This window comes from Gracilinanus agilis, chromosome 3 (assembly GCF_016433145.1).
Source record: "Gracilinanus agilis isolate LMUSP501 chromosome 3, AgileGrace, whole genome shotgun sequence".
Lineage (NCBI taxonomy): Eukaryota > Metazoa > Chordata > Mammalia > Didelphimorphia > Didelphidae > Gracilinanus > Gracilinanus agilis.
The window spans coordinates 247,599,105-247,624,932 of record NC_058132.1 but is presented as its reverse complement, the minus strand read 5'-3'; the positions used below and the strand labels follow the sequence as shown (position 1 = coordinate 247,624,932).

The window sequence follows — 25,828 nt, the reverse complement described above, 5'->3', positions numbered from 1 at the left end:
GAAATCGGAAGAGGAGATCATATCCTGTTCCAGATGCTGTCTAGTTGTGGGATCCTGAGTCAATCACTAAACCTCTTTTAGCCTCAGTTTCCTCACTTCTAAAATGCAGATGATGATAGCATCCACTTTGCAAAGTTATTAAGAAGGTCAAGGGGCAGCTGGGTAGCTCAGTGGAGTGAGAGTCAGGCCTAGAGACAGGAGATCCTAGGTTCAAACCTGGTCTCAGCCACTTCCCAGTTGTGTGACCCTGGGCAAGTCACTTGACCCCCATTGCCCACCCTTACCAATCTTCCACCTATGAGACAATACACCAAAGTACAAGGGTTTAAAAAAAAAAAAGAAGGTCAAATAAAATTACATATATGTGATATATGTATGTAAAATACTTGGCAAACCTTAAAATGCTATATAAATGTTAGCAATCATGATGGCTATGCGGTGCAATGGAAAAAATGTTATATTATAAAGCTGGGTGGACAAAGGTTCAAATCCCAGCTCTGCCATTGTAGGAACTCGGGCAGTTACTTAATCTCCTGTGGCCCCATTTTTCTCATTAAACTAAAAACATCTTATTTTTAAAAGAAGATTAATAAAAATATCCAATCAGCTGTAAAATAAAGGGATTTGAATCATCTTTAAAATGTGGAGGATGGGCTAGATAGCCTCTAAGATTCCTTTTAGCTCTGAATCTAAGCTCCCATGGAAATGACTTCAGGAGGCTATGATTTAAGGCGTATACAAAATGGCAAAGCATATATGAACCATTAGCAAAGATTCACATTAATTTACCTACATAAAAATATATGCCTATACTTATGTATCTACCCAGCTGGAAGTTTCCTAGAGGATTGGAACAACTTCATTTTTGTTTTTGCATCTCCAGTGCCAGTGCTGTATCTAGCACATAAATGCTTATTTAAAAAATAAAAACACAGTCCTTACCTTAGAATCAATGATATAATAATAATAATAATACATTTAATTATCTTAGAATCAATACTAAATCTTGGTTCAAAGGCAGAAGAGCAGTAAAGGCTAGGCAATGGGCTAAGTGATTTGTCCAGGGCTACATAGTTAGGAAGTGTTTGAGGCCAGATTTGAAGCCAGAATTTCCCAGCCCTCTATCTATTGAGCCACTGAGTTGTCCCAACACATAAATACTTAATTGATTGATATGTATACAAAGTAATACACAGTAATACAGGCTAGAAGGGGTTATTTGGGTAGTTGGTTGTGCTGCTAGAGATCAGACAATGTTCTACTTTAGTCAAGGAACATTTTCCCTTTAATGATTTAACCTATTTAATCCTTAGATCCTGAAAAAATGTTTTGTCATTCTTTTTGAGCCATTTTATCAGTTATTTTATTTGGTGGACAATATAATTAGAGATTTAGACCTGGAGGGAACCTAAGTGTCCTGAGACAGCCTGCTTTGTATTTTGTGTGTGTGTGTTTTTGTATATTTTTTTGCCCATCAACTCCCCCAAAAGATTGTAAGCTCCTTGAAGGGAGGGGCTGCCTTTTGCTTCTTTTTGTATTCTCAGCACTTTCCCAAGTGTCTGACACATAGTAGCATATTAATAGATATTTAATGTTTGAATGCTAAAAAGCAAGATGTTTTTCTTTAATAAAAAGTCCTTTGAGATACATAGCAGTAAGATGTTCTTTAAATACAAAGTATCATTGATGCATTCACAGGCACATTCCTGTAATGAACAGTTTCAATCACAATCAGTCCCTGACAGCAGTATCATTAGGAAACCAACCAGCTGATATATTGAAAAGAGAAGTTCCCTCTTGGGTTTTCCCCTTCAGAGGGGTCCTTGGACATTTAGGTGAAAAAAAAGATTAGCTGGTAAATTCCAGAGGGATGTGTTCCAAGCTTTAATCTCTTAAATCAAAGTTTGCCAGAGAGCAAAGCATCAGACAATTTCCTTTCCTTAAGAAAAGCAGACTAACCTTAATTTGCATTTCACTTAGGTGCTCGGAATACTCACTAAAGAGGCTAATCTAAAGGTATAAACAAATGCTAAAAAAATTAATAAATTATTTTTAAAATGATTCTGTGTAGTAGTAAAAATTATGTACCTCCTGAGTAAATATTTCAGCAAGGATCCCTTGAATCTTTTATAACAACAAAATAAAGAGATCTTATTCTTATCTCAAATGCAGATTAATTGTGTCATATGCACTGTAATTAATTCTTAAAAATGGAGTAGGCGAATTGCCTTTGATAAGCCTTCTTTTACAAAAAATTTCAATCTCTGTGGTTGGATTCTTTACTAGAGTTAACAAATAGGAAAGCAAATTTTACCTCTGATCTTTCCTTGATATTTCAAGGAATGTCCTTTGCTAATGACAGTTAAATGGCCCAAAGACAGAATGAGAAGCATCTTGAAAATTAATTAAACATTCCCAGAAAAACTATCTCCCTAATGACATTGTATCCCACAGAAGATTGAGATTCAATTCCCAATTTGAAGAAAAACTTATTCAGTTGAGGAAAATATTGCTATAGGGGAAAGAACACTAAGGAGTAAGAAAGTCTGAGTTCTTGTCCCCATCTTGATCAAGCATAAATGAACCATAAACAAAGACCTATAGATTAAGTACATAAAAATGTACACACACACACACACACACACACACACACACACACACACACACACGGAACTTCCCTGACAGAATGCAAGCTCCTTGGGGATTGGAACTATTTAATTTTCATTTTTGATCCCCAAGTGCTTAACACAGTCACTAGAATGACCTTGCATAAATAGAGTAGAATAGGATGAGGGGTGAATTAAATTCAGAGGTATCAAATTTGGAGCCTACGGGCCACAAGCAGCCCTCAAAATCCCAGACTGTGGCAAGAATCAAGACTAAAATATAATCAGGAAACATTTAGGAAAAGAAATAAAAACACAATACACCCTAGATAATGTTAATTTGTAGTTTTCTAAGTCAATATGTGGTGAGCAAGGATGCATTTCTCCTTAAGTTTGAAACCATTGGGTTAGATCACTTCCCACAGAGCTGGGCATATGTGCTTGTCTCTATGGGGAGGGACATACATGCTCTGTCTCCTTGATAAAGGGTTTTTGGTTAGTATATGGTTCTTGTAATGGGGTGTGGGGAGGGGCTACTGTGACAATGAGGACTGGCAATTGAGCAAGAAGGAACAAGGAGAGGCAGTTCCCAGTCTCTTTGGAGGAGAACTCTTTGTTGGGACATAGCCAAAAGCAACTCTTCCTTGGACTTTCCAATAATTGGGGAGGGAATAGTATGCATGCCCACCTCTGGGAGAGCTGCTTCAATCTAAGCTCTCATTAGAGAAGTAATTTATTCTCTCTAATCCTCAGTTTCTTTATTTCTAAAATGAGTAAAAAGCATTTTATCCTGACTAACCCATAGGGTTGTTTTTGAGGAAAGTGTTATGAAAGCCTTAAAGAAATATAAGCTGTTAATATTATTGCAAAGATAAAGTGGCCTGGTAGCTGAGAGGTGGCCTAGAAGCCAGAAGGACCCAGGCTTACTTCTTGCTTCTGACAAATACTGGCTGTGTGACTGCATTGGGCATCCTCATCTCCTTATCTCTGCCTTATAGGGAGGCTGTTTCCTCTTCTAAGAGGCTGCTCGAGGACCATCTTCTGCATGGGGCCTTTTTTGACTCCCTCAGTGCCTTCTCTCCTAAACTATGTATCTAGAATTTTTATCCATATTGTAGATACAGATGTCCCTTCCACATTTCCACTTTCCCCAATGTGGTTTTGATATATTACATATAAGAAATTAAACAAAAAATTTGGGGGAGTTTTGCAGAAGCTGCAGATGACACATGAAGGCCAGTAGACAACACAGAAAAAGTTTACAAACTGTATAGCCTGTGACCAAATACCTAACCCCAAATTTACAACAAGGTACTGGAAATACCCCATAAAAGAAAAAGAAAAAAATTCAGACTTCTCTGGAATGAAAGGAGGGATAAAAAAATTTTATGTGGATTTTCTAGATGGTGGGGGCCCCTAACCCCTGTGATGTGGAAGGCATATCTGTGTATTTGTATTTACACATTTCATATTTGTATGGTATATATTTTTATATGTATTTGTCTCTCCCCTTAGAATGAGCCCCTTGTAAGAAAGAATTGCTTCACTCTTTGTATTTGTATTCCTGTCATCTGTCAAAGTACCCAATACATAGTAGATCCTTAATTAATACTCTTTGGTTGAAAAAAAGTTATAACAACCCCTCAGTGATCTCAGGCAACTCTCTAAGATGGGGTAGTAGAGCTTTTTGAGTTATAAGCCACTTTGGCAATGGGGTGAATGAATTCTGTGGGCCTCTTTTCCAAAAATTTTTTTCAAATGTGTAAATAAAATTCATAAGGTTACAAAGGAAATCAGTTATAGTGAAATAGAGTTATCAAAAATATTTTTAAAAATTCACCGACCTTGGTTAAACATCTCTGCCCTAAGATCCTAAGTTATAGCAGAGGCCCTGACCTGAATTGGGAGAACCAAAGGTCCAGTTCTTATCCCCATCTCTGAATATTATCTCAAGATTTGTGGATCCTGGATCCCCTTTAGAACATAAGCATGTCCAGGGCAGGAAATGCCTGTGCCTCTCTTTATAGCCCCAGCACTTAGCATAGTCCCGGCACACAGCAAACCCTTAATAAGTGTTTGTTGATGGAGTGCCATGGATGATACAAAGTTGGCCTGTGGGGTTTCTGGAGATTTTGCCATACCTGATCTGCTTGGTGGATCTCTCACCGGAGGAGGTGGCCTCTCATTGGGTGGGGGAGGAAGTGGACCTGACCTCCCCGGTGAAGGCAAGAGAGGAGCAGAAGAAGTGAGGGATAGGTTCCGTTGGGGAAGCCTGGGGATTTCATCATTGCCACAGGAAACTGGAGGCACAGGAGGAGGACCTGGCCTGCTGGGAGGAGGAGGAGGCGGTGGGGCCTGGGAAGAGGAAGATGGCCTGGGAGTGGAAGGCACAGGAGGCTTATTGTTTTGTGGAGGAGGAGGCGGAGGAGCCCCTTCTCTATTGATGGCTGGCCGGTTGCCCATTGGAGGAGGAGGTGGTGGTGGTTTGTCATCCATGGCCCTGCTGGGGGCGGGAGGAAGGGGAGGCCTGTTGGAGAAGGGGGATGAAGAGCCTGGAGATGACTGTCGAATAGAACCTCCAAACCCTGCACTTCGGTTCCCAGGGAAAGGAGGAGGAGTTGGCCCCAGGCTGGGCTGTCGGTGTACTCCGCTGGGTACAGGGGGAGAGCCTCGGTTGTGGAGATTTGATTGTGTCGGTCTTGGTGTGCTGGGCACAGGAGGTGGCCCACTGTCGGGCTTGGAACTCAGGTCAGGCCTGGGAGGAGGAGGCATTCGATTCCTCTGGGGCTCGGGAGGACCACTTCTGTGGCCTGGAGAAGGTGTGGGAAATCGCCCTACACCACCTGGAGGGGTAAATGGCTTGGCGGATGTAGCTCTTCCTCCTGGGGGCAAAATGGGGGGACGGGTTCCTCCTGAATCTGAAACTGGAGAAGATAATAGCTTGTTAGAGACTAATAAAAAGGAAAAAGAAGACCGAAAGTACTTCCTCAAATATGAACCTCTTTTTCTAGAGAATTCTAAAATAAGGCCATCCATTCATTTATCTAGGTAGGGGAATGGATTAGATAATTTCTAAATGCCTTCTAGTCCCATGAACTCAGTGGATTTTGGAAGGTTCTATACCAATTTCTCAACACAATTACTGAACATGAGTTGCCATTAAGGGCAGACCACTAAATGGAGCTAAAGTTATTATTTAGTTCATACTATTAAAATGAAACAAAACAAAAAAAAATTCCCCAAACAATTATCCTTTAAACTTGTGGTTTAAAAAAAATACAGTCTTCCCAGGTATAAAGACTGTGCTAGGTGAAAAAATGTGACAAATTGGAGTCTCCCAACAAGGAAAAATGGAGGTTGGCAAAGGCTGTCAGAGGAAAGTCTGGCAAGTAAAAATGGGGTAGAAAAGGCAGCTGTAACTGGAGTGCCTTTATGCAGGACTGACTGAAATGGACAACTGAATTCTTTCCTGATGGATTATTTTCCTTTCAAATTAGATAGATTAGGACAGCCTTATTACATAGTTAGCATGAACTGGATGGGGCCACCAGCAAGAGTACACTGGAATCATCCATCAATTTAGAATCAGAAGATCATGGTTTGAATTCTGTTTTGGCCACTATGTGATCCTGGGCAAATCATCAACTTCTCTGAGCCTTAGTTTTCTTGTCTGCTAAATGAGGGGGTTGGACAAACTGAATTCCCTTCCAGCTCTAACTCTATGATCAAATGACATAACAAAGCTGAAAAATACTCTTATTTCTACCCCATCTTATTCATTTCCTTATAGCACGTAGGTGGGTGGCTCATTGTAAAGAGCACCAGGCTCATAGTCTTGATATTCAAATTTGGCCACAGATATTTACTAGCTGTGTGACTATGAGCAAGTCAATTAACCTTATTTAACTCAGTTTTTTCATCTGTAAAATGAGCTGGAGAAGGAAATGGCAAACCACTTTAGTATCTTTGCCAAGAAAACCCCAAATGGGGTCACAAAGAGTCAGACATGGTTGAAATGACTGAACAAATATTCATCTTCTTAGAACTCATGATGATCTTGGAAACTGAGTTTTACAATTTGAGAAACACTGCTTTTGACCAGGAGCTCTTACCATACCAAACATAGCAGTAAGTGAAGGATTGATGTAATCAGTCCAAATAAGTCCCCCCCGCCCCCCATCCTAGGTCAGTCGTTCCAGATTAAAGATCATGAATACATATGGAGGGAGTCAAGTATCTGAGAAAAATGGAAGTTAAGAAGATCCAAACAGCAGTAAAAAAAAAAAATTAAATAAAAAATATATATGCTATTAAAGGTTTTCAAAGCATTTTGCTTCAATTATTTCATTTGAAGCTCAAAATAACCTTGGGAGATAAGTTCTATTGTAATCCTCAGCCCAAGGAAATTGAACCTGAGAAGTTAAGTGCCTTACACAGAGGGCTGGCCATTTCAGGGAGAAGAATGCTTGAGTGAAATGGCATCAATTGGAGGAGAGAGGACATAAAATGTTAAAGGTGAGCCAAGTCAAAAATACCAGAGTAATAATTCTGGTATGAGAGCTTGCATTGGTCAGAGGAAGACCCTCTGCTGAGTCTGATATGTCAAAATATATTGGCCATCCTTTCCCATCAAAAGGAAAGGCCTTTCAAGGGCAAGTTGAAAGAGAGAAAGAGAGAGAAAATATGAATGTGTGTGTGTGTGTGTGTGTGTGTGTGTGTGTGTGTGTGTATTTTATGATTTTTTTTTTCAAAAAGATACTGCAGCTAGGTGGCACAGTGAATTTAGTGCCAGGTCTGCAGTCAGGAAGGCCTGAGTTCAAATCTGGCCTCAGACACTTAATAACTGTGTGACTCCAGGTAAGTCACTTAATCCTTTTTGCCCCTGTTTCCTCATCTCTAAAATGAATCAGAGAGGAAAATGGCAAACCAATCCAGTATCTTTTCAAGAAAACCCCAAATGGGGTCACAAAGAGTCAGATATGATTGAGCAACAACAACAACAATGAAGGATACTAAAGTGGGTTGGGTCAGAAAGTAGAATTTATTCTTCCCGTTCCCTTCCTTATCTAAGTGAGCATTTTGAGGAGCATTTTCTTAGGTAATTTCTTATGTCTTTGGATAGACGAGATAATCTCATGCAGTAGGCTAAGGTTTTCATTTGAGTACAACTCATAGAGACAGGGGAGATATTTTAAGTTTTTACTGTGCTATCATCAACTCAGAGCAGATGCTGCTTCGGAGGGTCCCATCAGCATATTTTTAGCATCATAAGCATATTTATGATAATTTATTACATATTTACAACAAATCATATGTATTATATTCACTATTACATATTACTTTGCTATACATATAAAGAAAAATGGTAACTCAAAAATAAGTAAATGTATCAGACTATCCGTTGAAATTATATTCTAATTTTTAAAAAAGGGGATTGCAATTCCAGTATCATCATCAGGAATTCGATGAATGCCTCCCACAGATGAGACCTTGTTTTAGGTATTTGGTAGGGGTTTGCAAATCCCCTGAGATTTCAGGAAGATCACCCCCATATTAGATCCTTATGATTTAAGTGCAAGAGACTGATTTTAGAAAGTGATCTAAAAGATAAACTGGAGAGCAGAGTCAGACAACTTCCAAAAAGTAGAAAGGGCAAATTCCCAGGATGCCAAGCCACTAAGCAGAGATCCATAACTAGTGGGCCATAGATGCTGTATTTTCTCCCAACTCTGCTTATGCTGGAAAACTATCCTCCATAAGTATAGGGCTGCTCCATAAGTTACCACTGATATTGGTAGAGAGAGTGTTAACTACACTTTGTTTCTACAGAAGGAATAGGTCTACTTCATATATTACCAAATTGGTAGAGAGAATATTGCTTAATATAGTTTATTCTGTAAAAACAGCCTTAATTTAAAATAGGCTATAATTTTGAAAGAATCAAGGCAGCATGGTACTATGGGAAGAGTAATTAGGCTCACAGGGTTCAAATCCCATTCCTGCTACAACCTATGTGACCATGAACAGTCAGACACTTCAACTCTCAGTTACATTATCTCAGTCTCCTTATCTCTAAAATGAAGAGATTCGAATGGTGGGGAACTACATTAACTCATTAAATTAGGAAGAAAGGATTATTCATGCCATTACCAGTATCTCGGTTGGCTGTGGACCTCAGCTTCGGCATTCCAGCCTGGAATAATCCGCCTAAACCAGGTGGACCACTCCCTCCAAAACCACCTCCAGAAGCACCACCACAACTTCCACCAAATCCACCAGTACTGCTTCCTCCTCCAAAGCCACTGCCTCCACCACCAGATCCTTTAGGTTCTGCAGAGAGAAGAAAATGCAATCTTTAATGCAAACAGAAAACACGAAAGTTATTTCATAACTAGCTTTTTCATCCAGCCCTAGACTCTATAAAACAATAGAGACGGAAAAACAAGAGAACAAGGACCTACCTGGACAGCAGGATGATGAGTACCCTTTGGAGTCTCCTTCACTCCAGTATCTTTCTCTATATTTTGTCGTCCTTCTCTGAAGGGCCTTAATAATAAAGCCCAGATCTTTACCTCCTCCCCACCTCAAATACCACATTTCTCTTCCCTCCATAGCAGCTATGAAAACGCAGGAATTTCCGTGGTGATAACAAAGGAGTACAGAGTAGAAAAAGGAGTGGGTGATCCAATATACACTGACTTCCCTCTTCCTTTCTCTTTCCCTAACCAAAAGGCAGTGGATCTGGGATTCTGCGAAATCTTCTCTGGCCGATGTCTGCCTCTCAGTGTGCTGGGAAGCAAGCTACTTGTGCTGGGGAAACAAAGTTCACATTGTGGTGTTTGTCATCACTTCATTGCTGGGTCTGCAAAGCTCATAATCTGGAGGCTATTCTTCCTAAATAATAATGCATTCGAGTTTCATAGGATGATTAGATTATGAATTTAGAGTTGGGAAGAGCCTCAGAAGTCATCTTGTTCAACTCCTTCATTTTACAGGTGAGGAAACTGAGGCCAGGACAGGTTAAGTGACAGTAGAAGATGTTTATATAGTTAAGATTTGCAAAACACTTTACTTAGCCTTCTCATTTTGCCAGAGGTCACCAAGTTAGAAAATGAAAGAGCCAAAGTCCTCTGCCCCCAGATTGAGAATTCTTTACCCAGTAACACATTGCCTGAGTCCACGTATTCTGAGAAATCTGGTTCTTGGCAGAAGAAAAAAACAAAAACCAAATTTTTTCTTCAACTTCCTCCCATAAAGTTGACCAAACAAACTCACTCATCTATGAAAGAAAATTATATTCACATGCTTAGCCTTCATTTTCCTAGTAAGGACGGACATTTTCTTGTTTTGTTAAATTGTTTCAGTCGGGTTCAACTCTTCATGACCCCATTTGGGATTTTCTTGGCAGAGATATTGGAATGGTCTGCCATTTCCTTCTCTGGCTCATTTTATAGAAGAGGAAACTGAGGCAGACAGGGTTAAGTGACTTGCTGAGGCTCACATAGCTAGAAAGTGTCTGAGGCCAGATTTGAACTGAGGACAGTGAATCTTTCTGACTCCAGGCCTAGCAGTCTATCCTTTAAGCTGGCTAGCTGCCCTAGTGACATTATTTTACTTGTCCTAAAACACCTTGAGGAACTGTGATTTAATCTTTGTGGGCATTTCCTCCACCACACCTTAGCAGGCTTTCTTGAGTTTCTGTGGCTGAAAAAAAAATCACTGGTAGCCACTGGTTTAAAATTCAAAACATAAAGTTATTATTAGTGTGGCCTTATAGTTCAGATAAAATTGGCTTGAGGCTCTTCCTATCTTAAGCATAAAAGAATTATTTAGCTAGGTGGCATAGTGGAGAGAGTGCTGGACTTGGAATTAGGAAGGTCGCAGTTCGAATCCACCCTCAGACACTTATTAGCTGTGTGACTTCCCAGGGTTGTGGTGAGAATCAAATGAGATTCATATTTGTAATGTGCTTTACTTTAAAATCTTAAAGTACCACAGTGATGTGCTTCAAGAGACTGTATCAACTACATGAAGTACTATACAATAACTCTTATTATTCCATCACTTTCATGTGCCATAATTTATTCAGCCATTCCCCAACTAATGCTAAGGTATTCCCCTTAATTTCCAGTTTTTTTTTATTACCACCACAAAAAGCAGCTATAAAGAGTTTTGTTACAGTCATAATGATCACCATGAAACAATTACTTACAGAGCTACAATTTAGACAGGACTAACATTTTCAAGCTGAGCACAGTGATGGCACAGTGACAAATTAGGTCCCTTTTAACCTTTCTCTCCCCCAAATTCTAGATTCTATGATTCAAGACAGGACTGTGTCTTGTTGGTTGTTTGCAAAGCCCATGTAGTTCGAAACAAAAGTATAAATACTCACCTGCCTGTTTAGGCACACAGAATATGAGAATACTTATTTGATGGGGCTTGTTCCTACAGGTCTCAGAACACTTTTTAAATATCCTGAAGAAATGGGCATCCTTAAGTGAGACACAGTGTGGCTTGGTAGATAAAGGGCTGACCTTGAAATCAGAAAGATCCATGTTCGTCCTCTTTTTGATACATAATTGCTGCTAGACAAGTCACTTGACCTCACAGTGATACCAGTCTACTCTTTAAGACTTTTTAAAAAAATTTTTAAACTGTTACCTTCTGCCTTAATATCAGTTCTAAGACAGAAGAGCAGCAAGGGCTAAACAATTGGGGCTAAGTGACTTGCCAGGGTCACACAGCTAGGACATGTCTGAGGCCAAATTTGAACCCAGATCTTTCTGACTCCAGGCCTACTGTTCTGTCCACTCTGAGATTTTTAAGTTACAGATGAAATATTGATTTGTATCAGAGGAGTACCAGTTTTTATACATGAAATCACAGATCTGGAGTTCTGCCCTGACCTCTCTTCCCCTCTGCCCCACAGAACTCCTCCAAGAGCCCCAAAACAATAAAATCAAAACAACATCTGCTAACAGGTTCAACTACCAGAAGGAAGCTGGTGGGAAGGTGGCAGTTGCCATGGAAAGAGAGATGCACCAGGGGCCCAACTTTCTGTTCAGCTCTGACATTAATTAGGTATACAATCTTCAGTAAGTTGCTTCTCTCTGGCCCTCAGATTCTTTATCAGAAAATGAGGGAGCTGGACTCAGAGATCCAATCTTTCCCCCTCCCAGCTTTTTATGATTCTTGTATTACTTCTAGGGAGGATTCAGGGATTCATCACTGGTTCTTATTCAGTTGTTTTTCGGTCTTGTCCAACTCCTCATGATACCATTTGGGATTTTCTTGGCAGAGATACTAGAGTGGTTTGCCATTTCCTTATCCAGCTCATTTTACAAAAGAGGAAAATGAGGCAAATGTGGTTAAGTGCCCTGCCTAGGGTCACCCAACTAGTAAGTGTCTGAGGCTGGATTTAACTCAAGAAGGCTTCCTGACTTCAACATCCAGTACTCTATCCACTGTGCCACCTAGGAGCCCCGACATCAGAGGCAGATTTAGATTCTGATCCATTTTGGGGCTCCCTCAACATGTATATGAGTTTGCATCTCCTCTTCAGTGATTTAATCTATTCCTTGAACTATATCCAGCCTATCCTCCTAACAGAGAAGTTTGCCAACCCTTCTTCCTCCCAGTTCTTTAGGTTACTGTTGCTGCCATTGAGAAAGCTGTTGTAATGAGGTTCCTAGAAAAATAAGAGACTGAATTTTGTCCATGTCACCAAGAGCTGAGAATCTAGCAACAATAGATTTCTTGCTATTTGCAGAACTATGTAACATATTTGCAAAAATCCCAGAATTTAAAAATTAACAAGTTGCCTGATATTGAAAGTATGTTATGCACAATGTCAGAGATACTGAACATGCATTTGAAAATGCTATTTCCCTGCTATTTCCAATAATACATTTCCCTTGGTTTTCAAAGAATTAGTACATTTCCCACAATTTTATACAACAGCATACTTATTTATACTACTGGTATAGTTTTACAGGATAAGCTTGACTTTTGATCATCTTTTTCCTCCCCTTTGGGGCAGCCAGAAGAAATTTGGGTCCACTGGACCTGGCCACAAAGTTTCATTCTCAATGGAGAGAGTGCTGGACTCAGAGACAGAAAGTCTTGAATTCTAATTCTGCCTCAGACACTTAGCTATATGATTCTGGCAGATCACCTAACCTTGGTGGCTCTTAGATTTCTCATCATAAAATGAGAAAATAATAGTCCTTATTTTGTAGGGTTATTGTGACTATCAAATGAGATAAAAATGTAAAGTGCTTCATAAACCTTAAAGCATAAAAATGTTAGTTTTAAATATATAAATTTTTTTGGTTGCTGCTGCTGCTATCATCATCATTATTATTTTTAATGGACAGCATGTTATCTTTTTATTTTTTATTTTTATCTTTATTTTATTCCAATAACAAATTTATATGCATTTTCCAAAATTACATAATTTACATCGCCTTCCTCCTCTTTTCACTCCCCCCTCCTGGAATTGGCAAGCAATTCAACTGGGTTTTACATATTATTATTATTAATTTACCCAGAAAACCCTTCCTTTAAAGGCAAAGATCTTCTAGAAATATTCTAGCTTCTGGCCCTTTAGTATTTTGGTTCCTTTTATATGAAATAGCACAGGTAGGCAAATAGATAACATGATACAATAGGTAAAATATTAGATTGGGAATTAAGCATGTTGAGTGCTAACCCCAGCTCTGTCATCAGTCATTTATGTAATCCGATGTAACAGGCAGCTAGGTGGCACAGTAGATAGGGCATGAGGCTTAGAGTCAGGAAGACATGAGTTCAAAGCCAGCCTTAGACATCTGCTAGTTCTGTGAACATGGGCAAATCACTCAACCCTGTTTGTCTCAGTTTTCTCATCTGTAAAATGAGCTGGAGAAGAAAATGGCAAACTATTCCAGTATCTTTGTCAAGAAAACTCTAAAGCCAGACATCACTGAAACAACTGAACAACAAAAGTAGTAACAATCAATCCTGTGTAGGAGAAATCTGAACCTGGGCCCCTGCTTTTTATAAAATCAGGGAATCAGACCAGGAAATCTCCAAGAATTTCCCCTAGCTCTATTCAATGAATCCATCACTTTATTCTTCTAGAACAAGGATTCTTAGCTTTTTTCCTTCGTCATATTAGATCCCTTTGGCAAATCAGGTTAAAACCTATGGACTCTTTTTCTGAATGTTTATAAATACACAAGATTACAAAGAAAACCAATCATATTGTAAAAATTATTAAAATATTAAAAAAAAACAAATTTATAGGCCTCAGTAGAAAAGAAAATTATCAGGTTCTAACTGACTTATTTTCTTTTTTATGTTTTATTTTTCTCAATTTCACTTAATAACAATTTTCAGTGTACATTTTCTTAAATTGTAAGATTTAGATTGTCTCCCTTACTCCCTTCCCTCCTCCATCCTGAGGATGGTAAGCAATTTGACCTGGGTTATTATACATGTATGATTATGCAAAACATACTTTCATACTGGCCACTGTTGACCAAACCTCTCAAATAAAAACACAAATAAACTAAAGTGAAAAATAGTATGCTTTGCCTCTAATAGTTCTTTCTCCAGAGGAGGACAGAATTCTTTGTCATGAGTGACATTTTCTCAGGAGGGCGTTATTGGGATTAGAGGTTAAATAGTTTCAAATCAAAAGTTGAAAAACCCTGTATTTCCCTTTTGAGGGGTGGAGAATGTGCTCTTGCTCAATGACAATTGCTTAGCCGAGGAGCAGTAGTCAAAAAACCTCCATCAGTTTCCTCTTCTCCAAGTTCCTTCTCTCCTCAACTCTTCTGCCCTTTAACCAATGCTCTCCCCCTTCTGCTGACATTTCTACCTTCTTACCCATCTGGCAGGCAAGACATCTACAAATTTTCCTCCTACTCTTGGTTTTCCTGCCCACTTCAGTCAGTCTTATGTCCCCAAAGCCTTTTTAGGACCTTGTAAGAAGTACAACCCCAGCCTAACTAGAATCCATAAAGGTTATGTAAGATAAAGTTATAGCTCCAATATTTCTGACTGGTAGAGAAGACAGGTCTGGTGGTGTGCACCAACAATCCTGAAGGCCAGCCACGCATTAGTACTAGATTCCATCCAAGGATCATGCTACTGAGTAGCAGTGCCTGGTTAAGTATGCCAGGGCAGGAGAAAGAAAACATCAGGATTTCCTGGCTGGCTTTATAGACTTTTCACTGGATAAAATAACCAGTGCATCATGGGCTCCATCATCTCGATTTCTAAAAGAGAATATGATGGCTCCTTGGTCCTGACTTGGGGCATGAAGAGCAATGAGTTAAGATTTAGAAAGTACTTTGACCTCCTCAGAAAGGAGTCCCTGTGTGCTTGGGACAAAGAATGATTATACCAGCTTCCTGCAGTATTCAGGGAAGAAAGCCATGAGGACCCTGGCACCCAATGAGTAATAGAGTACTTCCATCTGCCAGCACTGCAGCTGGCATTAATAGAATTGTTTGGATGTGATTATTAGATCATAAACCATTCATCATGCCTTAAAATATATTTTTTTCTACTTACTGTCCAATATTGGTGCACTTCTGTCATTGGTGACTGTTTTCTTGAGTTTTTTCCCTTTGTTAATGTCAGAAAGGAGAGCATTTCTCCCAGCCTGCTCCGATTTGTTCAAGGAAGGCTTCTCTGTGTTTGCCTGAAAAATAACCGTGTAAGCTTGCTATTTATCAGGAGAATTAAGACCATGAACTGCAACATTCAGTGTGGGCAGCTGGGGTAGAGGAAACTCCTAATTAAGAAGCCTGGCTGGTAACAGGTTATAAATTTTGAGGAAGTTTGACGATGATACAAATGTAGCTCTTTTTTTTTTGAAGATGGAGATTATCTAGGGGTAGATATAGCAATAAATATCATTTATTTTTAGTTCAGGCAAGTTGCTTCCAGAAAGAAGACTCTGAAAATTCATGTCATTGTCTGTTGGATTATAATGGACAGAGATGCTGGCTTCAGACTAGGAACAAAAGGGAACTTTAAAATTGGGAAATTTTATTATTGAGGTAGAGATAGCTTTGCAAGAGGTCTCCAGGGTTTGATCTTGAAAGGACAGATTCAGGAACTGCTACATCTATCCATCCAATTCTTAAAATAAGCATGTATTAAGTGCCTGCATACATTCAGCAAGAGGTGGGATGTCACAGTGGATAAGGGGTGGTCTCAGAGACTAGATAACCTAGGCTCAGGTCCCATCTCTGACCATACTGGCTGAATGACTTTGGGGAAATCACGCAAGGTTCCTTGGCAACTTTCAAAGTCAGAAATTGTAAAACAGATGCCAATCTAGGCAAAAAACAAACATGCATAGCATTATGGTAGCTGCTGGGGGTAAAGCTTCAAAATTGTCCTCCGCGTGGTACTTGTCAAATTGCATAATAAATGTTTACTGATTGACTTCAGGACTTCCAGGATTTCATCGATGTGTATATGTCCTCTATTGGTCCAAATCCCAATCCCAATATGACTCCTGAGATGGTTTCTGAGACTCAATGGACTTGGAAAAGCCGTTAGGCACCCTGTGGCCAACCTGGTCCTGAGCTCTTTTGAATTTATCTAGGCTAGTTTTCAAGTAGACATACAACTTGTTGTCATCAGGTCCCATATGACTAGAGGAGATAAAAAGATTAAATAAGAAATGACCCCTCTTCTTATTAATTTTCTAATCATGTAGGCAAGGTCTTTAGTGGAGTTTGCCAGTTATATATGGAAAAAATAATACCTGGTAGCATTAAAGTCCAGTCCAAGGATTGCCAAGGTAGTGTGAGAATTTAATATTAGCCTTTGGTACCCTAAGACCAATGTGGGGGTTTTGAAGGGAGTTTTTTTTAGGTTGTAATTCAACCCCATCTTTTGGTTGAATTAAAAACAAGGCCTAAGGTTTATATATATAAGGGGGATGTATGCACTCTGGGAGGACACCAGAAGCCTCCTGGCTCCTTGGCACCTGAAAGATGCTTGACTCTTGTCCCACATGACTGCTAGCATCCTGCAGACCGACCTCTGATCTGGACTGAGGTAAAACCTGCCAAATCAGAGGGACTCAGAAAAAGTGACATCATGGAAAGATATGTTTCAATTTGAAAATGAAGGGAACCTCTTTTTTGGCCCTAGAGTCACAATGTGAGGAGGTGCGTCTGTAGGGAAACCACACAGCAAGTTTGGTGGCTAGGTGACAAGGCTTGCAAAGGGAACAGCCAGCCACATGTGCCTGGTGCCTTTTCTTTCTTTCACCTGCTTTTTAAATTTATTGAATAAATAATTATAAATTAAGATACAGTTTCCAGAGAATTTTAATCTTAACAGTAGTCAGGTGGCATAATGGCTGGTATGTTGGACTTGGGAGTCACAAAGACCTGAGTTTGAATCCTGCCTCAAATGGTTACTAGCTTTGTGACCCTGGGCAAGTCATGTACATTCTCTTAGCTTTAGTTTCCTCTATAAAATGGGGTTAATAGCACTGTATAAATGGAGATTTTGAACCTTTGAACTTCATCCCCCAGACGTCCCTTAGTATTTTCTAAAATTCCCTTTAATCTCTCCTGTGCCTCCATGTTTGCATGGTCACATTATTGTTTTATAAGTTTTGTAGCTCTTCTCTTCTTCATGAGCATGGTTGAAGTTAGTTTAGCACCTTTCCACTCTAGTTTTTTATGTCAGTATTATTATTAATAAACATTTATAAAATATGATACTTAGTTATTGAATATTAATTTTCATCTTCACAGCACCTACCTCCTAGAGTTATCATGGGGGATAAAATGAAATAGCATGAGATAATTTGAAAACTTTAAGGTGATACAGAAATGATGATGATGATGATGATGATGATGATGATGATGATGATGATGATGATATAGTCTGGCTATTCCAGGTTGGTCTTGGGGCAATTCTTGAGGTGATAGATCTTAGATATAGTAATGTTGGGACCCAAGAGGTAGTCCTTGCAAATTTTATGACTATGAAGGTCACTCTTAGATTTGTTCACTAGGGGATGGAGCCAGCCCATCTTTCCTTTGATCTCCTATATTTCAATTCTTCTGACCTCTACTCTCAACTGGGTAATAACGAACAGTACAGAGTTAATGAGAAAAATGAATCCTCTCAATTCAGTAGCTAGCTAACTCCCAGATTACATAATCCTTTAATTTCTCTGTATAGTGGAAAAAGCACTGATCTGGGAATTAGGAAATGTGTATTCTAATATTGGCTCTGTATGTATGATTCTGGGCAAATCACTCCACTAAGATTCAGTTTTACCATTTGCATAGTAAGGAGATGTTTGATTTTTGACTGTTCAACAAGTATGTTGCACTGGGCACTATGCTAGGCACGGGAGATACAGAGACAAAAACCCCAAATGGTGCCCACTCTGAAAGATCTTACATTCTGAGGTGGTGGTGGCTAGGGAGAAGGGAAACATCATGTACACAGAAAATTAAAAACAAAATAGGAGAGCAGAGATGGAGTTAGCAATAGTTCGTTCTGGATGGTGGAAAAGGAAGGGTTCTAGCTTAGCAAATGAATCATTTTTTGCTGCTGATGTGACAGGGGGCAAAGTATTGGAAAAAAGAAAGAGAAAGAAAGCAACAGGGCCAACAAAACAAGGGATCAGTGTGTTATTAACAGCTATTTTGATGGACATGAAGCTGAAATGTAGATTGTCTGTGTTTCATAAGGTCATCTTAATCACCTGCATCCATAGGATCCCTATGTGTAGCCAGAGCCAATATATCTTGGGGGGAATAGCTGGGTGGCTTAGTGGATTGAGAACCAGGACTAGAGACAGGAGGTCTTGAGTTCAAATGTGACCTCAGACACTTCCCAGCTGTGTGACCCTGGGCAAGTCACTTAATCCCCATTGCCTAGCCCTTACTGCTCTTCTGCCTTGGAACCAATACATAATGTTAATTCTAAAATGGAAGGTAAGGGTTTTTTGTTTTTTCTTAAAGACTGTATCTTAGAGAGTGACCTGAGTTGTAAGCATAATTGGGTGACTATGGAACTATTTCAAATTCAAGAATGTCTCTGAACCATGAGTAATGGGGTTCAGGCCAAAACAGAATGAGTAAAGGCAAGATTAGAATGAAGGAATAGGGTATGTGTTGAAAATGGACTAGTCTTATTGGAGGAGGAGAGGATTACGTTGGTGAGGACTAGAAGAAGAGACTCTATATGTAAAGTGTATTCATTGAGGAACCTTGAATGCCAGGCTGAGCTTGGATTTGATATTATGGTGAGAAGGAACATAATGGTAGATCATGAGCTGGGGAATGACATGATAAAACCTATTCCAGGGACACTAATCTGTTGGCAGTGTGAATAAAGGATTGGAATTAAAGAAAATATAGGAGAAATATTAGCCTCTTGACTTACATTAGAAGTAAAGTGATATGGAACTGGATTAGGGTATGGCCAAAGAGAAAGCTGAATCTCAGAGGCACTCACAGGGAGAATTGATCTAACGTGGTGATAATGTACCAAGAAAACCCCATAGATTGCTATGGTCCATGGGGTCACAAAAAGTTGGATGTGGTTCAATGACTGAATGGGAAAAACCAAACAAAGCAGATACCACCAGGAGGGCAGTAACATGACCCAGGTTCTGGTCCTACTTTTGCTATTTAATTAAGCATGGTTCAGGGCAAATGAGTGATTTTCCTCCATGAAAGGAATGTGATGGCTTGAATTAGGAGGGGCTGGAAGATCACCTGATCTAAAAGGTACCTTTGAACTGCTAATCTTTTGACTCTTTTATGTTTGGATAAATCTAATATGAGGGACAGAACAGAGGGGAAAATGTGGGGAGTACACTAGCTCTGGAGTCAGAGGATGTGGGTTCAAAGTGGATTGCTTATGATTATTAGTTGGGTGATCTTGGGAAACTGACTTAACCTCTCCTGGGTTTCAGTTTCCACAGAGACAATGAATCTATAAAATGAGGGAGATGGGGGGGGGCAGGTAGGTGGCTTGGTGGATTAGAGAGCTAAACCTGGAGACAGGATGCCCTTTCAAATCTGGCCACAGATACTGCCTAGTGGCCTGGGGTAAGTCATTTAACCACCACTGCTTAGCCCATACCATTCTTCTGCCTTGGAACCAATATGCAGTAGATCGAAGGTAAGTGTTTTAAAAGAAGAGAGATAGAGTAGATGGCCTTTGAGGTACTTCCTAAGTCTAAATCTATGATCCCACGAATTTAGGATTATAGTGGACCTGGAAGAAGACTACATAGTATAGAATGTAAGCCCTTTGAAGACAGGGATTTTCTGTTTTTGAATTCCCAACATTTTGCAGTCTTGCACAAAATAAACACTCAATAAATGGTTATTAAATTAAATTGAATTGAAGAGAGTTTAGGGCAAAAGACAGTGAAAGATAAGTCCTTGTCACACCAGTGCCACTGAGTTCAACTGGAATTGATCTCATTTCTGAGAAGGAAATAGGTCAAGCGTTGAGGATTGGCCTCAAGATGAATGGCAGTTCCTCTATCTGCCTCCTACCACCAATTAGAACTGGAAAAAGTATATCAATGAATGATGGGAAGAGCCAGCCCTTGGAACAGTGTGTCCTCTGGAAACTTTATTTTGGTAATATAGCTGACAAGGGCAGAGTGAGATCTAATCAGACTTCATGTAAGACTTAAAACAGTTACAGAAAAACTGAAACAAGTGGAAACTATAAAAAAAAGTTCTATGTTAATTGTACCAGATTGGTTTGGGGTTTGCTTATATTGTGCACCTGAGTCAATCTTATCATGTTTTATTTTAGCAGAAGGAGTAAATATGTTTAAAACAAATACACACTTATCTTTTTTTCCTAACTAGTCCCTAGGGGATACTCACCAGGGCAAATGTTGGTGGTGGTGGAGGTGCTGGAGGGGGAGGAACAGGCATCTTGGAAAATTAAGTTTCAATATTATCACTATTAAACCTGTAAAAAGCAAGAGAGAGAGAGAGAGAGAGAGAGAGAGAGAGAGAGAGAGAGAGAGAAACTTGTTAGGCTCTTTTGTGGCAATATATCCTAAATTTTTTTTTCCTTTTCCCCTCCTGACACCACAAAATCAAAGTTGAAGTCTTTCGCCAACTTTTTTCCTATTAAATATATTTTTAAAAAGTTATTTGTTACATTAAAATTCCTAGATAGTTCTAACTTTCCCACTTCTCTCCTCATTAGAGAAGGAAAATTTGGCAACTTTTAAAAATTCTAAAATTAAAATATTTTTTCTCCTAAGTCACAAAATAAGCCCCAAAGCCCTCAACAATGGAATTTGAATTTATTTGTTTGATAGGACTCCAGTCTTCTTCCAGCTCCTTCAACCACTTAGTTCCACTAGTTTCCAAGTGGAATCACAGTGGAGTGGAATGGAACCTTGGCCCTTGGCCCTTGGCCCTTGGCCCATGAGCAAGAATTTATTGTGAAACCACCAGAACTTCACCCTGCTCCACAGCCGCACCTGACCTCTTCTCCCAATCAAGTGCCATTGGCCACAGTATGGACTCATCAAGAGATTAGCATGAACTCATAAGTCATTCTGGTACCCTTTGTTTACTGAAGAGACGCATTCTAATTGAAAAGCAGCTCTCTGTTAAACACTCCTCTTTCTTCCCACTGGTTTTCATTTTAAAATCAGAAATGCATTTGTCCTGGAAAGAAATTCAACCATCTAATATATAGGCAGATTCCACAAAACATTGTATATTAGTTCCCTATTAGGCCAGACAATATTACAGGAGACAAAGTGTCATAAGTATATAATCCAAAGAATTTGCATAGCAGGCCAAGCAAAATCATATACGGTTTCACGTGTTATGGTCAGGTTTGGTTAAGTATTCATGAAGTTTTTGAGAAATAATATTGAGTTGTTTTGAGTTGAGTCATTGAGTTGTCATGGAAGTGAAAGCCTGTTATTCTAGCTATTCTAGCTGAGACTGGAGGATCTCCTGAGCTCCAGAATTTTGCTATGTTATCCACATCTAGAGAAAGAACTGTGGGAGTAGAAATTCAGAAGAAAAACATGATCTATCACTTGTTATATGGGTATATGACTTGGAGTGTTGGTTTTAAAAGATGACTCTATTACAAAAATGGATAATAAGGAAATAGAATTTGAGTGATAATATACTTATAACACAGTGGAATTACTTGTTGACTCTGGGAGAGGGGAGGGAACACGAATCATGTAACCATGGAAAACTATTAAAAAAAATAAAATTAAATTAAAAACATAAAAAAAGAATTTTGAGCTATAGCAGGTTACACGGATTGAGTACATTGAGCAGGTACACCAAGTTTGGCGTTAATATTGTGAGAGTCTGGGAGATGGGGAGGAGGGGCAGAGGGAGTACTATACCAGATTGTCCAAGAAAGAATGAACTGACTCAGGACAGAAATGAAGCAGGTCAAAAGCATTCATTCTGATTAACAGTGGAGTCCATTCTAAAACTAGCTCTTGTACTTTCAGCCTGGGGTAGGACGGGGAAACCAAGACTTAAAAATGATATTGGTTGGGTCAGGATATTGTGGCTATACCTATGTTAAAATCAAGTGAAAAAAAGAAAAAACTCAAATGTGAGAATGCAGCTAATATTAATAATTTGTATTAAAAGGGAAAAGATTGGTTTCTGAATAAAAAGACAGAATAAAAACAATGAAAGTAAAAAGAGTGCAAGTGACAAAAATGGTGGCAATATAATTGTCTGACTTGTTCTCCCTCCTCTACTGTACCCACTATACAAACATTCTTTTTTTTTTTTTTAAACCCTTGTACTTCGGTGTATTGTCTCATAGGTGGAAGAGTGGTAAGGGTGGGCAATGGGGGTCAAGTGACTTGCCCAGGGTCACACAGCTGGGAAGTGGCTGAGGCCAGATTTGAACCCAGGACCTCCTGTCTCTAGGCCTGACTCTCACTCCACTGAGCTACCCAGCTGCCCCCCAAACATTCTTTATCAAGTTGTCTAAGCTTTTTACTTGCTTACTTTTGAGACACTTGACACTTTTCACTGAAGGCAATTCTTTGAATCACTTATAATTTTTTTTCTACTTTCTAGGACTTGATGACTTCTATCCCAAGTCTTGACTTGAGAATAACCCTTGCAGTTAGTAATGATTTCCTTGAACAGAAGGAGATGAAAGCTAAGGTTGGAAATGTTCAGTCTTTATTTAGGAACCCAATCTATAACTGTTAAGACCCAATGTCCTCTGACGGCTGGCTGATACCTTACAACTGTCAGCAAATTAGATTGTGTCACTGTTGTTTGGGGTAGCCAGGCAGTGCCAACTTATCTTCCTTAGTTTATATCTGGCCTCAGAAACTTACTAGTTGTGGGACACTAGGTAAAACCTTGGTTGGCTCAGTTTACTCATTTTTGAAAATGAGCTGGAGAAAGAAATGGCAACCCATTCTCTAAAGGCTATTTATGGGCCAAAGACCTATGGTACATCTCATCTACTCAGTGCTGATGGAGCCATACTGATCACTAATAAGAACTTGATCCTGGAGAAATGGGATGAACAATTCCACAGGGTTCTCAACAGACTGTAACCAATCAATGTGGAAACCAGTGGTCATATACTTCAGGCTGAAGTAAATCCCTCGCTTCCATCCCTTGGCTAAAAAAGGCAAACTTCCAACCAAAGGAGAATTTTTGAGTGCCATTAAACTCCTCTTGTATGGTAAAGTGCCCGGTGCTGATTCCATGCCAGCAGAGATTTACAAGGCAGGAGGTTCACTGCTCTTGCAAAAGCTACTGAAATCTGGATCATATGGCAAGAGGAGGTTATCCCCCAGGAAAAAAAGGATGCCTCCATTGTCTACATCTATAAAGGAAAAGGAAAAAGGTCACTGAGTGACAATCACAGGGAAATTTCTCTGTTAAACATTGCTAGCAAGATTCTTTGACAGAATCCTCCTTAATAGGCTGATCATCTACCTGGAATATGATTATCTAGCCAAGAACCAGTGTAGCTTCAAAAAGGGCAGAGGAATGGTCAATATAGTGTTTACTACCCTACAACTCCAGGAGAAATATGAGAGGCAAAACAGTTCTGTACACAATGTTTGTCAAATTGAGCCTTTGATACGGTTTGTTGTGAAGACTTATGGAAGATCATGGCAAAATCTGGTTACCCAGAGAAATTCATCAGTATAGTATGGCAGTTCCACACAGATTCTGGATAACACATAATGCTCCCACACTTTCCCAGTCACCAATGGAATAAAGCAGGGCTGTGTGTTTGCTCCCTTGCATTTTAACATGATGTTTTCAGTAATGTTGTCTGATGCTTTTAATGAGGACAAAAATGGCACTAAAGTCAACTACCACAATGATGGTAAATTAATTAACTTGAAAAGACTATAAGCTAAGAATAAAGTGGAGGGAGAGTTGGTGTTTCTTTCTGAAGACGATTCTGTACTCATTGTAGCCTCTGAAAATGAGATGCACTAGAGCAGTGATGGGCAAACTTTTTAAAGAGGGGACCAAAGGAAAGGGAATGCTCATCTGTCAGTCTGTTTCTAAGGCAACTCTTTCGAAGTTTCATTGTATTTTATCCTACTCATTGTATTCGTCAGGTTAGGAATGATGTCACGCTGCCGGATAGAACATTTCTGGGGGGGGTCACATCTGGCCCTCGGGCTGTAGTTTGCCCATCGCTGCACTAAAGTATGGATCCATTTTCTGCCACTTGTGTTAATTTTGATCTGACAATTATCACCAAGAAAACAGAAAACAGATGTTCTCCAGCAACTAGCATCAATCACATCTACCGCACATGGAACCATTGGTTAGAGCAAATGGAGAAATTTTGAATGCTGTAAATAAGTTCATTTGCCTTGGCAATATACTTTCCAGGGATGTCCACATGGATGATGAGATTGATGCGTTCATTGATATTCATACAGGCTATTTGTGCCCAATCTGTGGTAGAGCCTAAAGATCAACCACAGTTGGACACACTATAAATTGATCTTCACACAGTGATGTAATTTTGGTCCTCCTTGAAGATGAAGGGCAACAACCAACAACCAAACAACTTTAGGTCAGTTACTTAACTTATACGGGGCTTACTTTTCATGTCTATAAAATAAAGGGATAGGTCTCAATGACTTCTGAAGTTACTTCTGTTCATAAATCTATGATCTTAGGATAATTAATATTCAACATTATTGAACATGTACCATGGGTAAGATTCTATATTAGATACTATCATGGATGGCAAGAAAAATATAAGCAAACGTCTCTGATCTCAAAGAGTTTGGAGTCAAGTAGGTAAGAGATGACTGACTCACATGAACATTGTGAGCTAATATTTGATAAATGCTAAATGTCTGATACAGACAATAAAAATTAGAAGATATTCTAAGGAGGAACTTTCCCATGCCTTCTCTATGAAGAGGTTATAGGCCAGTCAGATATAGCATCACTTCCTGCATGATTCAATGTATTTCCATACTGGCCTTTTCCTTTTCTCAACTCTTCTTGCATGTTATCTTTAGCACCACAGTTTAACCTCCAATTATTACTATTGGTTTCATAGTCTGGTCTACTCTTCAACTAAAAAGAGGAAGATCTGGAACACATTGAAAGAAAATTCTGCACTACACCTAGAGAAATGATAAACCATGGAGTACCAGTATATTAGGATGAAGAAAATTATTTCATATTTAGGTATTCAATTTTTCTTATCTTTCAGTTTCTCCTCCAGTATGGATTGCCTTCTAAAGATCATATTGGTTCAAATTAGACCTCAGATACTTCTTAGCTTTGTGACCCTGGGTTTAACTTCCATTGCCTACCCCTCGCACCCTTTTGTCTTGGAACCAATCCACAGTATTGGTTCTAAGATGGAAGGTAAAGTTTTTAAAGAAAAAAACTACATTTCTAGTTTCCAAGTTGAAATATCTCTAATAATTATAGGAAGTTAAACTAAAATTTACTGCCAGAATACCAGTACAATTTGGTGTAAAGAGCATTGGACTAGAATTCTGTAGATTTGGGTTTTAGTCATGGCATCCCCATTTACTAGTCATGTGATTTTGGGCAAATCAGAATTTAACCCTTATGAGTCTTCAATTCCTCATGTATAAAATGGAGTTAACAACTCCACATCTGCTAACTTCACAAGTTGTAAGGCAGTAGAGTAAGAATCATGAGATAATATACAAGAAAGCT

At 39.2% G+C, this 25,828-nt stretch overlaps 1 protein-coding gene across 1 annotated transcript in view; it reads right to left on the bottom strand.

The window, feature by feature from the left end:
* Positions 1–25,828, bottom strand: part of WIPF1 (WAS/WASL interacting protein family member 1) — an 89,784-nt gene that overhangs the window by 6,198 nt on the left and 57,758 nt on the right. Inside the window, exons 2-5 of the mRNA XM_044666494.1 lie at positions 20,501–20,588; positions 15,171–15,300; positions 8,757–8,936; positions 4,748–5,530 (exon numbers count right to left, since the gene is read on the bottom strand). Of these exons, the coding sequence (XP_044522429.1) occupies positions 4,748–5,530; positions 8,757–8,936; positions 15,171–15,300; positions 20,501–20,551 (1,144 nt within the window). The 5' untranslated portion in view covers positions 20,552–20,588. The remainder of the gene's footprint in view (positions 1–4,747; positions 5,531–8,756; positions 8,937–15,170; positions 15,301–20,500; positions 20,589–25,828) is intronic.